The 16,669-nt window shown below is 37.4% G+C and overlaps 1 protein-coding gene across 1 annotated transcript in view; it reads right to left on the bottom strand.

Moving 5' to 3' along the window:
- Slit2 (slit guidance ligand 2) overlaps positions 1-16,669 on the bottom strand; it is a gene marked incomplete at its 5' end in the record, with an annotated part of 140,424 nt that overhangs the window by 52,513 nt on the left and 71,242 nt on the right. The window contains 7 exons of the mRNA XM_041643762.1: positions 836-933; positions 1,051-1,175; positions 8,592-8,755; positions 11,152-11,223; positions 13,287-13,358; positions 14,205-14,276; positions 15,599-15,667. Coding sequence (XP_041499696.1) covers positions 836-933; positions 1,051-1,175; positions 8,592-8,755; positions 11,152-11,223; positions 13,287-13,358; positions 14,205-14,276; positions 15,599-15,667 — 672 coding nt within the window. The remainder of the gene's footprint in view (positions 1-835; positions 934-1,050; positions 1,176-8,591; positions 8,756-11,151; positions 11,224-13,286; positions 13,359-14,204; positions 14,277-15,598; positions 15,668-16,669) is intronic.

Here is a 16,669-nt window from a genome sequence, read left to right as displayed (position 1 = left end):
TCTGGTAAACAACTTGTAATGCTTGCAGCTGCTCTAAGCATGAGACCCTCAGGAGTTCCTGATGGCAGGGGAGTAGTTTCTGGTGTGTTTGGCTGGGGCATGGCTATCCCTATATAAGCTGCCCCTGGACACAATAAAGGGGGCATTCTTGGAGCATTCTGGCATCAAGGATGACCCGTGTCTCTGTCTGTGTGTCTTTGTGTATTTCAGTCTCCAGCCCCTTGCCCAGTTCACGAGTTGTATGGCAGCGCATAGGGTGCACCACGCCTGACTGTGTGATACGCCACAGGACTTTATGAGCTTCTTCCCGTTCTTCTGGGATTTTGTTTGTTCTCACAGATGTTGTGTTCAGTGGTTCAGAGCACATATTGCTCACCTTCATCGGGTAGTTATAGGTAATCACCTATAACTCTGACTGTGAGAAAATCAGACACTTCTGCCTCTCTGCGGCAACTGCACTCAGATAGGCGCGCACGCGCACACACACACACACACAAACATACACACAGACATATACACACAGAGACATACACACACAAACACACACACAGATGTACATATTCACATGATTAAAATTAAGTGTGAATCTGATTTTTAAAATTGCATTATCTGCAATTCTTTGTGTAATGTCTTTGATGGTTAGCAACAATAAATAAATGTTACATTTCCTTTTTGCGACTATAAAATATGAAAATTTACCAAATTAATATATGTGATCTCTGCACAAACATTCTTTTTGAAACAATGGCTTCTTATTTGAGAAGAACTGTGCACATTTGTTTAGTTAGTTTGTTACTGTATGTCAGACAAAGGAGGTAACAGCCAGGCTACTTACCAGAATCCATCATTCTCTCCTTCTTTTAAATGGCACGTTCCTCCATGTTTACAGGGGTTACTGATACAGGCGTGGATCGGAATATCACAGTCCTGCCCCTGGAGAAGAAATGCATGTGTTAAGTACAAATAAAACAAGCCAGCTCTTAGAACACACAGAACAGAAAAGAAAACATACAATAGAAATGTTATATCCCAGCTGTGATTTGTATTTACCTTGAAACCGTATGGGCAGGTGCATCGATAAAAATCAACTGGGTCATTGTTACAGGTGCCATCATTTTTACATGGATTGGATAAACAGGGGTTACACTTGGCTTGAATAGTAACATCCACGGGACCTACCAATGAATAGACAAACGTGAGAAAGGGATGCGTTACCTTTTGTCATCACCTAAGTTCATTTATATGCCTTAGTAGAAAGGTGAGATTTGGTAAAGTTATTTGTGACTCAGCTTTACACGATTCTCTTCTAGGATGGTACCAGAAATCAGTATCACCACGTCATGCCCAGGAATGCCAAAGGAGGCCTTTGAACTGTGGGCAGTATGAGACCTCTAAGTAACAACGGGACTCTGGCTTCCCAGCTTAGGTCATTAGAAGCTGAAATTAATGACACCACTGTCATGATATGAATTTCTTTAAGCACTGAATAGCATTTCTGGAAACTATACATGGCAATGACCTATATCTCAACCTCAGTCGGCTTAATAAAAGTTCCAGGGCTATTTTATGTATATGACAGTATCTAGAAAATGCAGTGTCTTTTATATACTCCTTTGTATTCTTTTGAGTCATTTTGTTCATTAGTACAAGATGTGGCAGGTGATATGTCCAGTTTATCCTCTCTAGCAACAAGATACCGCTGAAATGAACCTATCAGTCTCACATTTTGTAACACACTTTATAGAAACCTTGTAATCTGTGAAAAGTCTGATTAACACAGATCAGCCCCAGAAAATTTCTGCTCTTCGCACTATATGATCTGTGACCCAAAACGTGAAAATTGAACTGTTCTCTGTAAAGCCATGTTCCTTTAATGCTAATATCTATATGGCTTGTGAACGACCCTTAGTTTCCCTTTTTGCAACTTCACTAGACTGGCAGAATGGCAAATACACATCTTTACATAGAAGGTACAAATACTTTGAAAAATGAACGTCCATCATATTTTGCCAGTAGCAATTTCTGCATGGGTCCCTATGTCACTGAAACAAGTAGTAGTCAATTCAATCCCACATTTCATTGCACACAAGTCCTAGCACAATAGCAAGGGTATTTGCTTTGGGGACACTTGTATAGCACCCCTTAATCATTATTAACCTATCAGTTTGGTAACTACTTAGGTTAACTTCATTCAACATATCTCCCATCTTTTCATTTTTCATGCCCCCCTCCATAGAAGTGTCTCGCAGCAAATGTTCTGGTCCTCCAGTTCTCATGATACTTAAATGTGTGCAGTGTACTTATTTTGACAAGTTGTGACTTCCGGTCATGCTCTCCATCTCTTGTAGAGGGAAGCTTCTGTGATGAGCAGTGAGAGCTACCCTCATATATTGATATGAGAATAAGTTTTGGAATGCAATTCGAAATTATACTTGTTTAGGTAAGTGGCAATAGTAAATTCTCCTCTAAATCTCATGATGTCACCAAAACTGAGACAGCTGAATTTACAGTGCAAGGCAAGAACTTTCCCATTTTAAGTGGCCTTAAATTCAGTAAGGTAGCTATTGGTAATCTCCAGAATATAGGTACCACCGTTGCATCCTTTAGAACATCTTTTCTTGCTAGGCATTCTTTGGTTCCTTGGCATTTCAGTTGGAGAGGATGATTGATTGCTTTTCTTCACTGACAGCTCTCATAGTCCTTCTTACATCTCCCTGATTGCACCAACTTTGCTTCTCTCTATAGTCCAATCCTTTAGAATCATTTCCCTGGCACCTTGATGGTTTCTATTCATTTTCCTACTTATATTTCAGAATTTTAAGTCATATCATCAGTCTTTTACTTGACTCCAATCTGCAATTCATTTTCTGTGCAGCATATTCTCTCCGTGTCTTTTCCTGATGCCCTTTAATGGTCTAATAATAGTCAGCTAATGACTTCATGTTGTAGAAACACAAGTTTGATTGGTGAATCTGTTGTGGACCACGAATAATAGAAATAATACAGCAATGGCAATAAGCTGTGATCTCTCTCTCTCTCTCTCTCTCTCTCTCTCTCTCTCTCTCTCTCCTTTAATTTGAAGCTAATTGTTTCCAAGGGATATTTCCTTCCAACAAAGTAGCCAGATGGACACCACCGAGAAAGTCATCTCCCCTCACAGAGACGGCTATTTGAAAGTGTCATTGAGAGGAAGGAGGTGAGTGTATGCTAACCTGTTTTGATTTAGATCAAGCTTCGCTTAAGAAACCACTGTAGTATTGGCTATATGAGCAGAGGTGTGTTTAGCTTACTTAATATTTCACAGTGAAAATGAGAAGAAAGTTTGGTTAGTACTCTGTCTCTGTAACCTGCTTTAATAGAGAGACTGCTGAATTTAAATCCACTGAAGCCTGAGGGTAGACCTGCTTACAAGACTCCCACTGCGAGCTCTGCACCTTCCCCTAGTGTAGCCACCACTGAGAATCCTATCTCACTTTGATTTATTACCAAAAGCTCCAGACCAAAAAAAAAAAAAATTCTAACTATGATCCCAGAACCTGCCTTTATTCTCTGAACCTTTGGAAACACTAGTCCAATAACAAACTCCTGTCCAAAATACATGAAAGAAAACTCCACATAGGGGACTTTTGATACCAGGCAATTGGACTGAAAGGAGACCTTGTTTAAAAGTATGGCCGTATGTTATACTTGCTATTACAGAATTTCTTAAGCCATATTATCAAAGGCATATTTAGCATTCAGCAAATATTAATGGGCATCTACTTTGTGTAAGATGCTAGGCTTCCGAGGATCAAATCCAAATGAAATGCCTGCGTTTCCTCAAAAACCTTACAGTTCAGCAGTAGAGATCTGCATGTGCCAATTAGTGTGAAAAACTCAGGGCAATGATAGCACATGTGATGAAATGCACATTTTAAATTTGTGTACGCTGTTATGTCAGAAGCTTTATGAAAGAAATTGAAATAGGATCATGGATTGCAGGAGGAACTTCATGGCCCGTTATTTGTTGCCATTGGTGCAAATATATTCAGCGTTTAATAAGACTAAGAATTGAACTCCATGAACAGCTAAGAAAAAAATTTATTACCAGAAAAGTACATTAAGAAAGACGCAAAGAAAATGTAAAAGAAGAAACAGTGGCTACTTCTAACGTGGACGAGAAGAGCTAATGAGGATAATTAAAATGATGTCTCTGGATTCAGCAGGACAGATGTCATTGCTCTTTTCATACGCCCAGCATAGAATGGAAAAAGAAAGCTGATGATGGGTGATTAAAAAGTCTTCTGAGCCCACTGGATATGCTTTCTGGCTGTATTTATGTGCCTTTGGCCAGGAAAGAACTTCCTGAGCCAGGATGGATTAGGATAAACAGTATAAATGTTTCAGGTAGTTAGTGTTATCATGGAGAATATGGCTAAAAAATATTCAAGAATGGACTATAAATTTTAGATTCTGTATATATATATAATATATAATATATATATGCATGTTAAATCTTTCGCAATTTCAAATGTTAAAAAGTGTAACAAAAAATTTATTTACTCCCTATTTTTATGAGTGATGCCTTTTGCAGATAACTATTTATATATCCACATTTTCTTCTGATGATGAACACATTAAAAAAATCCTCCAAACTAATGTTATTTCAAAGATAAAGTTATAAGTTAGTGGCATGAGATATGAAAATGTAAAATCTTTGGACTGGGTTTGAATAATGCTTCCAAGCTGGTTTAACCAGTAAATTTTTCATCATCTGTAGTTTAAGCTACATTATTTAACCTTCCTTACCTTGGTTCATAACTAAGGCTAATTTTATGTAACAATTTTGTGGTTCAAAGCCAGAGGCTTCAACTCAAAGCTGTTCAAAATTTCTCCCCCAAAGGAAAATGTGAATCTCTTTAAGGAAACCACTACTATTTCAATGCCGTTATGGAGAGATATGTATCTTCCCTTACAATTCTAGAACGGACAGGATTACTAATATGTAAAATTAGGTGAAGAAATGCAATAAAGCAGATTATGGTGTAATGCTAATATTTTAGGATAAGAAGTTCCTAGGATTACTTGTTGTTTGCGCTTTTCTACAAAAATAATGAAGTAAAGAAGTGATGAAGATGATCCTCCTCCTCCTTCTCTTCCACTTTGCCTTCTGCTTCCTTTCCCTTCTCTTTTTCTTTTCTCTCTCTCCCCGTGCTCCTCATACTCCTGTTTACTGGGCATTGAAACTAGGACTTCAAGCATCCTAGGCAATCCACACCCACATCCTCAGTTCTGTTTTTACAGTTTTTTTTTTCTTGAGGAAGGGAATCACTATTTGTCTAATTGCTCTGTAGCTCAGGCAGGGTTGAGCTCTTCTTGCCCCAGCATCCTGAGTAAATGGGATTATACATATGTACCACTAAGTCCCAATGAACTTTTGTAGTCCCCCTGTCTGGTTTGGACTTCTAGCTGTGACATCTATCTCAGTCCCTTTCCTTTCCACCATGTCCTACTCTTCACGTCCCCTGGGCACATGTATAAACCTCCTGATGTCATTAAAATTCTGATTATCACTAAAATCTATAATTGTTTAATCTAATTAAGATATATTTAAATATTTCCATCTTATGCATATTTCTGTCACTTAGATCCTCTATTATTTTAACTGTAAAAACATAAGCCTCATGCAAATATGAGTGTAATTATCATTTACTGGATCCTTAACATGTTGGAATATTGCTTTATAACTGATAGGCGCTCCAACAATATTTGTTAATGGATAAAAGATATCTTATATTTCCAGTAGAATTCTCACTGTTTCATTCATTTGAGTTGCTAATGAATGTCTATTAAATGAAAGAAGTGGATAATTTAGCTAAGTGCATAGTTAAATCTTACCAAACCAGGAGTATTTGAAGTCAATAATGACAATAAACCACAGTGGTTTTCTCAGTGAAAAACTAGAAATAGAAAAGGCAAAAATTCTTTTTATGATCGAAGACTACTTAATTATGCCAGTGCCAATGAGAAGAGGGCAAACATACGGCTACAAAGACAGCTTATGATCATTACCACCTTTTTCCATTCAAGAATGCTCTCACTTGCTAACAAAATATGTTATGACCTTCTATTTCATCTAATTTCTTTATTTTTTATATCATAAAATGTGATTTGCCATATAGGAAACATAATAGAAATAAAGAATACATACTTTAATGAAAAATCATTAACACAAAATAATTGCACAGATATTTACTTGTAGAAAAATTACATCTACACCTGACAATGCAATTGTGTCTAAATAAAAAGTATTTGTTTTCCTGTTGTAATTTGATTGCATATTGATAAGTCTTAAAACAAGAGGTTGTATTTAGCCAACTCTAATGAATAAAGAAAAAACATTTTACACTGCCATAAATAATGGGGGAGTTAATTTAAGTATGAAAATATAAAATTATAAAATATTTAAGGCTGCATCATTTTACTGCTTTCAAGATCATAAAGCACAAATGCTCACAAGACAGGACTCATGAGATTTCCCTAAGTGGATTGTTCCAATAGTAGATTAGAATGCATTGCCTTCAGCGAAACAAATCATCACTGGCGGAGAGTTCTCAATTTTGATTTCCTTGGTATACCAATCCAGAGAAAAGTCATTGTTATTGTTACTATTAAAGAATAAGCACCATACTAAGTGGAATCATGCTTTTATTTCTAATAAAATTAGCTCATCTCTCTAGATTCTTCTTCAATATTACCCCAACTTGGGGTGTTGTCTGATGGTATGTTGTTGGTGTCTTGGAATGTTAGAGCAATGCCCTTAACTGCATAGCTATCTTGGGTGTTTTCTATGTTTAAGGCAGTGTGATTTGTACATTCCCAGTCATTTCATTTTTGTAAAATGTGTGTGTGTGTGTGTGTGTGCGCATATAATTGAGAATTGTAGAAAAGTGTTGCGTGAGTATGCAAGTAGATAAAGGCCAGGATATAACTGCAGTTGTTGTTCCTCAAGCACTGTCCACCTTCTTTTGTGTGTGTGTATGACTGCACGTTTACTCAGATACTAAGAATCCAAACACTGGTTCTTATGTTTATACAGCAATCATTTATCAAGGAGATGCTGTAGAATTTAGTGACTGGGCTACTTCTCTAGTCCTTCCCCTCTTTTCTTATCTTAGTAGCCTGGAATTAGTCAAGATACTAGGCTAGATGACTACCGAACATTAGAGCTCCATCTCAACCATCCTAGGGATTTTAATCAAGTACTGCTCTGTCTGTTTGGTTTTAGGTTTGTTTGCTTGTTTTATTTTGTCACATGTGTTCTAGAGAGTGAACAAGTCTTTATTCTTGCAAGGCAAGCACTTGACAAACTAAGCTACCTCTTCAGCCTTGTCCACTTGTTTAATCTTAAAATTAGTTCATGCTAATACTAGCCTGTCTATTCACACATGAGGAAACTGAGACACAGTTTGGTTATGTCATAAAATTAGGTTTTCCTAAGGTACTGGAAAATTAGCCCGTGGATTTAACCAGGTCAACTGGGGTTCACAGTGCATGAGGTGAGCCACTACCCCGTGTTGTTTCCTTAAATAAGTTTTTCTTTATGGGTATGTAAGGCAGTTTTAAAAACACAAGTTTTAGAGGCTTAGTTTTTTTTAAAGCGAATGAAAATGTAGGATGGAGTAATCACACCACAAACTGCTCTGTATTCCATAATATTGTCTTACTTTACATATAGAACTTTCAATATTCTTTTCTTCTCTAGTAATGCTGAGTAGGTTTTTAGAAGTATTAACAAGTTAAGAAGAATGACAAAAATTATCAACTAAATCCACATATTTGATTTCTGTGAATAGAATGATGTATGAAATAATTCTAACAGTGATTATGTATACATAATGTGACCAATGCTTAGTTTTATTTCTTTTTGCAAAAAATATTTACTAATGTTTTTATTTCTCCACTTAGATTTTCCCTTTATACTAGGAATGTTTACATTTACAATTCTCAGAACGAGAGAAGATAGTATTTAGAATTTGCACAAGTGCATCAGCAAAGGGGCAAGGAAGGGAAGAGGCAGGAGTAGAAGCAAGCAAGAGGGAGTATTCACACAGGGAATCTCAGCACAGAGGCGGGGGTGAGTGGGGAGGCCTGGCTGGAACACTGGGAGGCTTGGCGTGGTTCTGCTTACCTGGGATGAGAAAGCCACAAGGCCCTGGCAAAGCGAAAAGCAGGGGAGCAGGGGAGCAGGGGAGCAGGGGAGCAGGGGAGCAGGGGAGCAGGGGAGCAGGGGAGCAGGGGAGCAGGGGAGCAGGGGCATATTCAGATAAAGCAAAAGCAAAACGCTTTATTGATTAGAAGCAAAGAAAGCCATTTTCAATTTGTGCATTTTCAAGAACATCTATCCATTCCAGTGGATCTAAGATGGATTGAGTAGCTCGGTGCTTTAATTAGGAGTCACAGGAAAGGGCCTCCCTTGTTCAAGTAGGTGGGCAGAGATCACCAACTCTTTTCAACTAGACCTTTGAAGTTTACTCACAAGAGACTGCCATTTCTGTGGTAATGAATGCAGAGAGCTTTTCAAAAGAATTGTAAATCCTTAAAAGCCATACCTTGACATGTAAATTTTTTGGAGGGAGTTGTGAGTAACAATTTATCTGCCATTTCTCCAGGACCAGCACAGCGAGCAATTCCAGGTTCCTTATATTCCGACTTCACCCAGTCGGATAACCACTGCATGTTACAATCACAGTAAAGAGGGTTGGCTCCAATCGCTCTGGAAAAAGAACACCACAAAGCACACATACACACACACACAAGTATGGAAGTATTGTTATTTCCTAACGGAACAGGTTCACAGTGATGCTCAGTAGAAAAATCCCTATGGTTTTGTTGATGCCAACAATTTAGAAGAAAATGGCGAAACTGCAGATTACCACTTTTTTATTTTCGTGAAGCAGGGATAAATTATGATAACAGTTTCTTGGGCTTTACAAGGTATCTTCATATGTGAATAGACACATTTATCTTGGATGTAAGTACATTCCAAGTGCACGTTAGCACTCCTTGCATTCTCCAATTATTTACTGAGAACACAGTTACCATGCAAGATTTTGAGGACTCTAGTATAAACAGGAACTCATTCTTGACTGCCCCACCCAAAGAACTCTCATTTCTAGGGAGACCGAAATATGGACAAACACAAGTTATCTTCAGTAGTAGCTACACAGCAGCAAAATTTAGAAGACATCTGTAATGTGCAAGTTGACCTCTCTGGGAGGTGACAGTGGATATGAAAAGTCTACACTATATGGGAATATTGATTAGATGGAAAAGGCTAGGGATGTTGCTTCAGTTAAAGGACCATCATCAAGACAAATGAAGCCTGTTCTCCAGAGCTTATTTACATTTTCTCTGTTCTGCCATTTTCTGGTCTCTCTTTAGAAGCCTGCATTTAGTTATACGAATATTAATAGTAATGGAGACAAGAGATAGCAGCTAGCATGTCTGACATCACTACAGCTTGCAGGAGCTGGAATAACCCGCTTATGTAAATAATTACCTAATTTTATTTAAAATAGCTATATGTGAGGAAAATATTAATAACAAGTTATTATCACTAATGAGTGGATTAATTAGCGGGTTCAGAAACTCACCATGCTTGGACACAGAAGTTATGGTAGGTAAGGCAGTTTTTACAAACACAATTAATACCTTCTGATTAGTAACAGAGGTTTATAGTTTAATCATAATCTACCTCATAATCTCATCTCATCTTTAGGAAACCCTCTAAAATATATTTGTAAAATCATAACACCTTATATTGTAAGAATAAATGTCCAATTTGAATCAAGAGTCACAATGAAGTAATTGTTTCTTTTGCCCAACACAGTTCAAATCAAAACATGAGCAGAGTGATGTTTTTGACTAATTTTTCTCATGTCTCTTGACATGAGAAAGAAGTGGGTGAGAAGAGTTATTAATGGCCTCAACATGAAAGAAAAATGTATAACTGAGAAGCTAGGCTGATCAGGGACAAGATAAAGACATTTGAACTGGATCACTGCTGTGTCGAGAGTCATCTAAGGAACTCTTTTCTCAGATCAAGCAGGATAGCCATCTTTCATGCTGTGTGGCCTTTTCTGGTCCAGGACCCTAATTCCATTTCCTCCTTTCTTTAGCATTCTCTCAGACAGTGGCAACCACACCCCCAAAAATAACTATTTACTCATACTGTATCTCATGAACAGAACATCTGAGGAGTGTGTAAACTCAGGCAAAACATGATTAACTACAGGATGTCTCTCTGAATTTTCTAAATATCTAATATCTCTAAAACTTGTGAATTTTACTGAGGTCAAAGTCTCTTTGACACTCAGGAAGAACCAGATAAATATGACTGCTGGATTTATGTGTAACATCACATGGGGAAGCTTCTTAGTCTTGGACTAGGATTGATATCTTAAAATTACATTTAGTAACAGGACATTCAACAGTGCTAACTTTCAGTGCCTGAATTTTACATATATATTTTTCTTTATAGCCATACATACATTCATGTATACATATATATATACACATATATATGGCCATATATATGATCTATTTCTACCTATATATTTATTCCAAGTATAATATTCATTGCAAGTATAAATATGGAGATTAGAAATGGATTGCGGAGAGAGCACATACAAAGAAACATCACAAAGCACTATCCGACTATAAAATATTGAGTCATGCCAATGTCAGTATTGCACAGCATTACTGTCAATGAGAAGTAATATTTGTAGTCTAAATGAATCCAGGTTGACTGAACCGGTGTATGATTCATAGAGGAAGTGGTATGTGGGACGCAGCTTTGGGAAGTGGAGTTGGGTAAGAATCAGAGAACAACGAGAGAACGGACAGTGCTGCTGGGAATCTATGTTCATAGAAAAGGCTAAACCTTTAGCTCAGCAGAAACCACCCAATTAATGGAGACTTCCAGTCAAAAGGAGAAATTTAAATTTCCTTGTAGGTGATAAGATATCCAATTTGTAACTCTCTGCATTTTCTTTTAATATGAATCAAGTATGGCTTATATTCCAGCAAAGGGGAGGTAGAGAACACTCCCGAATGTGCTCAGCAGAGAGCATCTGATCCCAGCACTGCAACCATGAGCCAGGTACTCACAAGTGTGATAAGGCTGAGAGGTCATTGAAGGCACCTTCTGGCACAACGGAAACATCATTTCCATGTAGAGACCTGCAAGTGAGAAGAAAGTTCAGAAGAATATCCCTACATTTACAAAGACTTCATTTTTATTAAACACTTAAGTCAGCGGAAGAAAGTGATCAATTCTGGAAGCTATGTTTGAACAGCAGATATCTATTAAGAAAAAAAATTAACCTCTGCACAGAATAAATTCCAGGTTGAAGAATTAAATATAAAATTAAAATTACCAGTTCTTTAAAGTAAAATACACTATTTGTACAGTCATAGGGTGGGGGAAACTTTCAAAAGGACAATATAAATCTCAGAAACTATAAAATAAAATCTGTTGAAGGACTGGCTGTGTGTAAGAAACTGGAGGGAATATATCAGAACCCTGAAAGAGAAATTTGATTCTTTAATTAACAAACGTAAAACCAATAGTAACGAAACAGATGTCTGTGTTCATAATGAAGATTATCTAACAGGTCATGGGTAATGAAGCCATCAGGCTCCCCTAGAACACGCACCACAAATGTTCATTAAACATACAAGTCAAATGCTATAGTCATTAGAAATGCTAACTGAACAGCGACGAAACATAATTTCCAGGGTGCCAGAGAAAAGAAAAAGGATTCTTAAAAGAATAGTATGAAAAGTTTACAAATGTGCTTTGAAAAGAGCACTCTATGAAACTGTGGGTGGAAAAGAGAATCTGTTAATTAACTGACAAAATATTGTCTGGGGCAAGATTGCCAGGCAAAAATTGAGAGCTTGGGGGCGGGCTTGGGGGGTAAGGGGAGATGGGGAGAGAGAAGTGAGAAGGGGAGGATGGGGAGAGCTTAGGGGAATGGGACAGTTTGGATGGAGGAAGAGTGGATATAGGAGACAGAGACCCACACTGGAGCACTAGACTGAGCTCCCAAGGTCCAAATCAGGAGCAGAAGGAGAGAGAACATGAGCAAGGAACTCAGGACCGCGAGGGGTATGTCCATCCACTGTGACGGTGGGGCTGATCTAATGGGAACTCACCAAGACCATCTGGACTGAGACTGATGGAGCATGTGATCAAACTGGACTCTCTGAACATGGCTGACAAGGGGGTCTGACTGAGAAACCAAGGAAAATAGCACTGGATTTTGATTCTACTCCATGTACTGGCTGGGTGGGAACCTAGTCTGCTTGGATGCTCACCTTCCTAGACCTGGATGGAGGGGGAAGGACCTTGGACTTCCCACAAGGCAGGGAACCCTAACTGCTCTTTGGACTGGAGAGGGAGAGGGAGGGGGAATGGGGAGAGGGGGAGGGAAATGGGAGGAGGGGAGGAGGCGAAAATTTGTAATAATCAAAATAATAATAATGATAATAATAAAAAGATGCAAAAAATATTGTCGGGGGACAAGTTGACAGTTCTGGAACTATCCCAACGTCATGAGCAGAACTGCCCTTCTAAACCATGTTTTCACGTTAGAGCATTTGTAGCAAAATGAAAGTATAGATGGCTTGTTTGAGTGTTATGAGAAATAATAATAACTTGCCATTAATCTGAATGATAGTGAGCATAGAGATAGCTAATAAAGCTGTTTCTACAATCTAAGGAATACCCTGTAGCTGTTAAGCAGTTGAGAAACAACTACACACATTAGAAGAAGAACATACTATAGTGTTAAATAAAAGAAGCTAATGGAAGACCAAAAAGGATCCTACTCATGTCTGTTAAGAGTTCCATAGCTGTGGGGTTACAGATATTAGGATATAATCAAAGAACAAAGCCTGGAAGAATACATCAAACACATACATTTCAGGGAAAAAGTAATCAAGTACAACGTGATATCTAAAGAAACACTGTTCTGTTATTTTTATAATAGTTAACTGGAGATAAATGAAATGTATGCTTTAGTCTTACAGATTATCAGTAAATGACTACCATAGCAACAAGTTTTACCAAAGAGGAATTATCCTGTATTAATAAAAGACAACTGTCCCAATTTCAAATTTACAGCAAAACGTAGCACATACATGACAAAATAACTGAGAAAAACAAAGTGATGACATCACTCAAAAGATAGCCCATAACTCAGAGTACCCATAAAGGTGATTAAACACAGGATACTTACAGTAACCGAAGAGACTTCAATCCATCGAAGGTTCGTGAAGGAATACATCTCAGACGGTTGTAACTGAGAATTCTGCAATCGGAAACATGTCAATTTATTTAACTTGGGAATCTAATACCATACAAACGTTATTTTAAAACAAAGCCATTTGAGACTGGCTATTTAAGCAGTTTATAAATTGAATATATTTATACATGATTTACATTGCTTACCTATGTGTTCTAATCTTAATATGATACACTTCCTAAGTGTAACTTGGAAACTTTCCCCACTGGGTACACATGCCTCACTTATTCTCTGGCTCAGATATCAGGCCCTGTGTGGTGGTTTGAATGATAATGGCCCCATAGGCCTAGAGATCTGAATAGTTGGTCACTGGGAATGACAGTATTTGAAAGGGTTAGGAGGAGACCTTGTTGGGAGAAGTGTCACAGGCTTTGAGGCTGCAAGAAGCCCTTTCCAAGCCCAAATCCTCTCTCTTCCTCCTGCTTGAAGATGCAGATGTGGAACTCTCCAATACTTCTCCAGAACCATGTCTGCCTGCATGCCACCATACTTCCTGCCATGAGGCCAATGGACTAAACTTCTGAGACACTAAGCAAGCCCCACTAAAGGCTTGCATTTATGAGTTGCCATAATCATGGTGTCTCTTCACAGCAATAGGACAATGACCAAGATGCCCTGAAAGCTTAATGTAAGGATTTATAATAACAGTCATGAACGTAAGTATTTTGTGTTTTATACCAAACCAACGTTCTGAGTAACTTTTCTCTGTGGTTTATGGAAGCTTTGTCTGTTTCTCTAGATGGTATTTACACTCCATAAGATCAGACTCTCTCTTCTTCAGCAGGACTTATCTAGTAAACCCTTCCTGCCTCACAAAGAAGTGAATATTCAGTTCCACACTTTCAAACTCACAAGGTCAGAAGCTGTGTCATGTTGCTGAAGCTTTGATTGGAAAGGGTGCTTATTCGGTTGTTACTTAAGTCTCTAAAAGAGAAAAGAGAAGACATGGTGTTTGCTATTAACTAGAATAACAAAGCATTCATTCTTAGGGTTAGGATAAACCACCAGTTGTTACAGATCCATTAAGGTTAAGAATATATCACCAGTTGTTACAGTCCCATTAACTCTCCATTCTTTACCGCAACTGACATAAATGTTCACTAATACACATAATCAAATTTGCTAATTGAAACAGTCTGCAAGTTCATTACAATTAAATTGTCATCATAAAAACACCCTGGCCTTTGTCTAAACCACTGACTGAAAAGGTCCTCAATAAATATTTATTTAGTGAATATGTAAAGACATTGAATGTTGCTAACTGGAATTTTCAGAATGCATTGTATAATTTTTACTTGTGAAATATATTACATGGCTATTATTATATTCTCTGTATGATCACATCATTCATTCATATACCTATTTGCTAGCATACATATATGTGTGTATATATAATCATTATCTATTATTTCTCATGGATGAAAATCCAACACATGAATAAATGGAAGATCAGTAAGAGGTAAGGGTCATCTATTCTTGTATTTACTTTCCAAAATACAAGCAAAAAGTACACACATAATTGTGAAAATGATAGGAGCTTTATAATCCATAGTTTGGATGTTGAAATTCTACTCCAAATTAAAAAAAAATAGTTACATGTTGTTATGAAAGCTATTTTTATAATGGGTCAAACTGTCACCATAAAATCACTTAATTCACAGAAAAAGAAACGAGTTATTTTTTTAAAGATAGAAATCTCAAATGAATATATAATTAATATTTTGAAATTTATATTCAGAATGTCAGGATCATTGTTTCACTGTATTATATAGAGTTTAAATCCACATGCCTGTATAAAATGAAATTTAATATTTATAGTCCCTAAATTATTTTAACATGTCTCATATAAGAAAGTCAAGCAAAACATGTATTTTCAGGAAAGTTTTGACCATATTTTATTTACTATATAAAATGAAACATTCCCCACTCTTTTCTTGACTTCTAACAAGTATCTATATCTTATCAATAAATCATCCAGTTTTACTGTTTGGAAGCTTTTTTTCCCCTCTGAGACGTTATTGGATTGCTGCTTCTTTGAGTAGAGATGTTTTCCCTAAGACACCGCATCACAAGATCATTATTCCACAGAGATGGAGCTAGCGATCCTGAACCACAGTGATCCACGATCCGGGTGAGTTACTGCCAGTGATTTATATTACACAAAAGGCTCTCTAAATCTTCTGCCGCTTGACATTCCCCTTTTAATGAAATAAAATAAGTTAAAGGTGGGAAAATATTCTACTCACATAAGTGTTAAATGTTTGTAGTTGGAGAGCTCCTTGGGGACCAGTGTAAACTGATTCCCATCCAGATACCTAAAAACAAGAACATAACAAGGTCGCCTTATAAAGTGGCAGTGGGAAATCACAAAGCAAATGAACAATATTTACTTTGAACAGAGATGAGCACAACTTGGCAGAATTCTCCTTGAGTGATCATATTCCAAGCTGAGATCATTATTCAAGACAAGTAGAGGGCACATCACACGGAGGTTCAATCTAGAACTCTTTGTGGTTCACTTACGCTGATGCAGAAACCAAAGGGCAGAATGGTGAGTCCAGTTCTTTGTGGTTTAGCCAGGAAAGTAAGCCAAACATCTAGTCATTTTTGTACCAGTAAAAAGGTCCATCCAGTGACTTACGTTTTTATGTGGCCTCCAGTTTATTTATATTTATGTAGAGACAGCACCATGAAATTGAGGAATTATTAGCTAAACCTAGCTATTGAGTCTGAGTACTCTCTTCATTGCTTGTATATACACATATCTTGACATAATCATTAAATAGCAATGGACAGTTTTAAGGAGATATTTAAGAGCAATTAGACGTAACCTCAAAGTAGATTTAGTATCACATATCTCCTTGGTGAGAGAGGTCTCAAGAGCTTTTACAGAGTAACATAAAACTTTTTAAGTACAAAAAAAGAAGCATGAGAATGCAGAAGTATTTTTCAAATAAAAGTACACCTTTGTCCTTGTATTGGGGTCATAACAGCCTAGTCACAAAGAAATCAGCTAACTGACAGGACACAAAATAAAATGGAGGTTGGGAGTTATATCCATGATGTCACAAGAAGAGGAAAAAAATCTTTTCTCAAAGCTTTCCTTTCCCAGACAACAGACTCTAGCTTAAGAGCCTGCAGCACTCGGGTCCTCTGCCAGCGAGGGAACTGGTAACAACGCTGGCCCTTTAGACATGTGGCTTTTCCTGCCCCAGTGCAGTGACCAATCTTGAAGTTGACGTTAGAATTGTCATGTTGATAGGAAAAGCCAAAAAGTTAACTTAGGTATAATATTTCAAAATATAAGTAGGTCTATA

This window comes from Microtus oregoni, unplaced genomic scaffold (genome assembly GCF_018167655.1).
Source record: "Microtus oregoni isolate MIOR12 unplaced genomic scaffold, Mior012 000090F_ref0000504, whole genome shotgun sequence".
Taxonomy (NCBI): domain Eukaryota; kingdom Metazoa; phylum Chordata; class Mammalia; order Rodentia; family Cricetidae; genus Microtus; species Microtus oregoni.
Note: the sequence above shows the minus strand (reverse complement) of the source record. Positions and strands in the feature narration are given on the sequence as shown.